The 4,156-nt window shown below is 39.4% G+C and overlaps 1 protein-coding gene across 1 annotated transcript; it reads left to right on the plus strand.

Annotated features, from left to right (window-relative positions):
* Window positions 1-315: 315 nt before the first annotated feature.
* Window positions 316-1,413, plus strand: LOC138674869 (olfactory receptor 5G9-like). Its single transcript, XM_069762689.1, has one exon. It carries the CDS (start codon window positions 445-447, stop codon window positions 1,411-1,413), a length of 969 nt encoding a protein of 322 aa, XP_069618790.1. The 5' UTR covers window positions 316-444.
* The last annotated feature ends 2,743 nt before the right edge of the window (window positions 1,414-4,156 follow it).

A 4,156-nucleotide genomic window follows, 5' to 3' on the forward strand; every position in this document is an offset into this window, starting at 1 on the left:
CCACAGCACACACGGGATAGATTTATCCAACCCAAATTTCCATATCAAGCATAAAAAACATGAAAGCTGTTATACCAAAATTCTCTGAAGGCAAGATAATTAACAATTCAGTTAAACCTCTGGTCTCTTTTGTCTAGAACATTCACTTGAGGGTGATTATTGGGATCCAGTGGGCATTTACTATGTTCTTCTGAGACTATAAAAGACGCGAACGTCTGGAACATTTCACCTTTACATCAGAAGGGCCAACAATGCGAAGATATTATTTCACAGATGAAAATATCCCAAAATTCTATTGAGCCTCCTCTAATAATGAAAACCATCACTAAGTATAATATAGCACTTGTTTTTAGTGGGCTACATTCCCAGACTTTATACCTGAACTAGAATAAATACTCTTAATTTTTAGGAGAAAATAATTCTTGGATATTTATTGATATATAAATGATGTGTGAGGAGAATCAGACACAAGTCACTCAGATACGTCTTCTTGGATTCCAAAGTCTTTCCGAATACAAACCTCTTCTATTCCTTCTGCTTACCCTGAGTTACCTATGTATACTGGGAGGGAATCTTCTCATTATCCTTCTAGTGACCATCATTGACCAACTCAAAACTCCAATGTTTTTCTTACTGAAGCATTTATCCATAGCAGATGTCTTACTGACCACATGGGTTATCCCCATGATGTTAGACATTATGTTTGTTGAGGAAGGAGTTTTGTCCCTTTGGGGTTGTCTGACACAGCTTTATTTCTTTAGTATATTTTGCACTGTTCAATGTTTCATCATTGCCATTATGTCTTATGATCGGTATTTGGCCATTTGTCATCCGTTACGATATTCCTCACTAATAAGTCCAGACCTTTGCCTTCGACTTGTTATTGGGGCCTGGTTTTTGGTCATTGTGCTTGCTTCAAGTGAGTTCCTTGTTTATATTCAGTTTAACTTCTGTGGCTTGAATTACATAGATCATTTCTTTTGTGACCTTGGTCCCGTAATGGAATTGGCCACTTCAGACATTTCCATTGTAATGTTGCAAGACTTTGTTTATGCCATCTTTATGATTTTTTTTCCATTTGTTTTTATTATTGTTACCTACTTTTGCATTTTCTTTACGATCCTTAACATTTCTTATGGTAGAAGAAAAGCCTTCTCCACATGTAGCTCCCACCTGACCACAGTATGTGCATATTACGGCACCCTAATGGTAGTCTACATGACTCCATCTGATGAGAGCTCATCCAATATCGACAAATACAGATCCCTGTTGTATTTAGTGGTGACACCATTGCTGAATCCCGTTATCTACAGTCTGAGGAACAATGAGATTAGGAGAGCTATGCAAAAGATGAGATATATATTTTTTTTAAACAAAATGAGTTTAAATGTTCAGCTCAGTGGTAATAAGTGAAGGCTTTACTCAACTATGATTCGAATCATTAACCAAAGCATTGTTTTCAATCCATTAGAAGTTGTAGTGCAACAAGAGTTGAGTAATTCAATGGCCTTCAGGCACCTTTATTTCATGTATAATAAAGTAGGGAATCCTATTTCCAAGCCAAATTTGATTGAATCTCTTAAATTTGAAATTTGAATAGTTCACAAACAATAAAACTTCACAAACTTCTGCCTTTATTTATTCCTAGTCCATCCTCCTTGAACTCAGCATGTTTACAGAAGATTCTCCTCCGTTATCCTTTTGTAGCACTACTGTCCTACTGGTTTGGAGCCAGCTACCTGATCATTCGTGCCAGCCTGCACCACCAGCCTGCAGCCGACTTTATAGCCCTAAATAATAGGTCCCTGAGAAAATTCAATAAATGATGAAGTCTGGAGATCTGGTAAATGGAGTAGCTTGCGCTAAGCTTGTCCATGGTAGCCATTTTAGAAAATGCATATTTTCGGAAAATTTGAGAATTGAATTCTGTTCTAATCTTTTTGCGTATAAATATCAAGGATCCATGAAAACGTTTCAGCTTTTCTGTAATCTTGAGATTCATTCTTATCTTAGTTACATTTTGACCATTGCAATAGATACTACAAACAGAAATTGTAAAGTCTGTGGTTACATTAAATGGTTTCTGGTTCAAAGTAAGATAAAACTTGAAGAAGATGCAGGTTAGTCTGGCCCAAGCTGCTAATAACAGACGTTCTAAGGCTAGTTTCACATATGCGGTTTAATCCGCAGCGTTTAGTCCGCATCCGCAAGTGGTTGAAAAAACGAATATAAATGCGTACAAACGCGGCGTTTTTTAGATGCATGCAGTTAAAAAAAACACTGTGTTCGTACGCGTTTATATGCGTTTTTCTCTGCGCTTGCATTTTTGGTGCGCATGATGACAAATTTTACAGGAGAAAAATCTAGATAACCAGACACCGCCAATGGGAATACAGAGGGCATGTATTATGGGATATCTTTATATAGACCCCCTGAACAGCTGAAATCTTCATATTTTGCTCCTGTATCCTGTGTCATGATGGATCTTCACATGGAGAGCTTTTATTTCAACCTGGATTTAAGCATCAAGCTGTTTCTTGCCTGTGCGTTTGCTTGGGAACAAGACAGAAATCGAGAAAGATTGAGAAGGAGATGGCGTAGGCATTTTTGGAGACACCCCATTATTGAATTGCGTGAGAGACGTGGAGCCTATCACACGCTGTATGGCGAGCTTAATGCCAACCTGGACAAATTCCATGAAGATACAAGGATGTCGCAAGACTCGTTCCGGGATTTGCTTGCTCATATCCAAGGAGCCATACGGCGACAGGACACACAGCTCCGTAGAGCAATTCCAGCAGAGGAACGTCTGCTGGTTACATTAAGGTACGTTTCAAATCTAAACCAATGACAGTCCAAATTTGGTGTTTTCTGACATGTATTTTTGGGGTATTTTCCTTTCTGTCTTTAGAGTAACCACACCATAAATAGAATAGATTGTAATTATTTTGGTTTGTTTTTCTTACAGATTTCTGGCAATCGGAGAGAGTTTATCATCAACTCCACTTCCAATCCCGGCTTGGAATATCCACCCTGTCCGGAATAGTTGCGGACACCTGACGGGCTTTGTGAAATGTACTCCGGGATGAGTTTATACCACTACCCACCTTGGACATGTGGCTTGAAATTGCTGAAAAATTCTGGAGTGTGTGTGATTTCCCAAACTGTTTGGGAGCGGTTGATGGAAAGCATATTTGCATTATCAAACCAGCCAGAACAGGATCGGAGTACTTCAATTACAAAAAATATTTTTCTGTTGTGCTCGTGGCAATAGCTGATGCGGACTGTCGCTTCATCGCCGTGGACATTGGAGCTTTTGGTCGTGGCAATGATTTTCAGACTTTTAAGAACTCTGATATGGGCCGCCGTGTGTATGGCAAAAATTTTAATTTTCCACGGCCACAACCCCTCCCCAACACTCAAGGTCCACCGATGCCATTTGTTATGGTTGGGGATGAGGCCTTTCAGATGTGTGAAAACCTACTGAAGCCATATTCCAGTCGGGACTTGAACCACACTGGAAGGATCTTTAACTACAGACTGACCAAGGCCCAAATAACAGTAGAGTGCACCTTTGGGATTCTAGTCTCAAAATGGCACATTCTTGCATCAGCCATTAATCTAAAATTGGAGACAGTCGACGAAGTGGTCAAAGCCTGTATGGTTCTGCACAATTATATAATGGGTAAAGGAGCATCCCCATATTGAACTGGATGAACCTGTTGCACACCCACTGCCCGATTTCCAGCATCACCCGCTGCGGTCAACTGCAGAAGTTGGTCACATGCGGGACCAATTTGCTGCCTTTTTTGATTCTGATATTGAACGTGTGTCATGGCAGGACAATGTTGTGTAAATGTCCTGTTGTGATTTTATCTGTACAAGTAATTTTCTTAAATGATAATATTTCTCATTAATAGAATTTAGTTTTGGTTGTGTTGACCGTGTCTCTATGTATTTCCTCTGCAAACCAAGGCTGTCCTAAAACTAGCAGTATTTGGTCTGTATTTAATTTCAGTATTTGTAATCCAAAACCAGGAGTTGGTGATAAAGGCAGAGGTGCTAGTGAGTCTGTTAATATCACAATTTACCTCTCATTGTTCCACTCCTTGTTTTGGCTTACAAATACTGATATAAAACACTGACCACATACTGC

The sequence above is a fragment of the Ranitomeya imitator genome, chromosome 4 (assembly GCF_032444005.1).
Source record: "Ranitomeya imitator isolate aRanImi1 chromosome 4, aRanImi1.pri, whole genome shotgun sequence".
NCBI lineage: Eukaryota > Metazoa > Chordata > Amphibia > Anura > Dendrobatidae > Ranitomeya > Ranitomeya imitator.

Coding starts and splice junctions, on each gene's coding strand:
- LOC138674869 (XM_069762689.1), top strand. CDS start 445: ATGATGTGTGAGGAGAATCAGACACAAGTCACTCAGATACGTCTTCTT.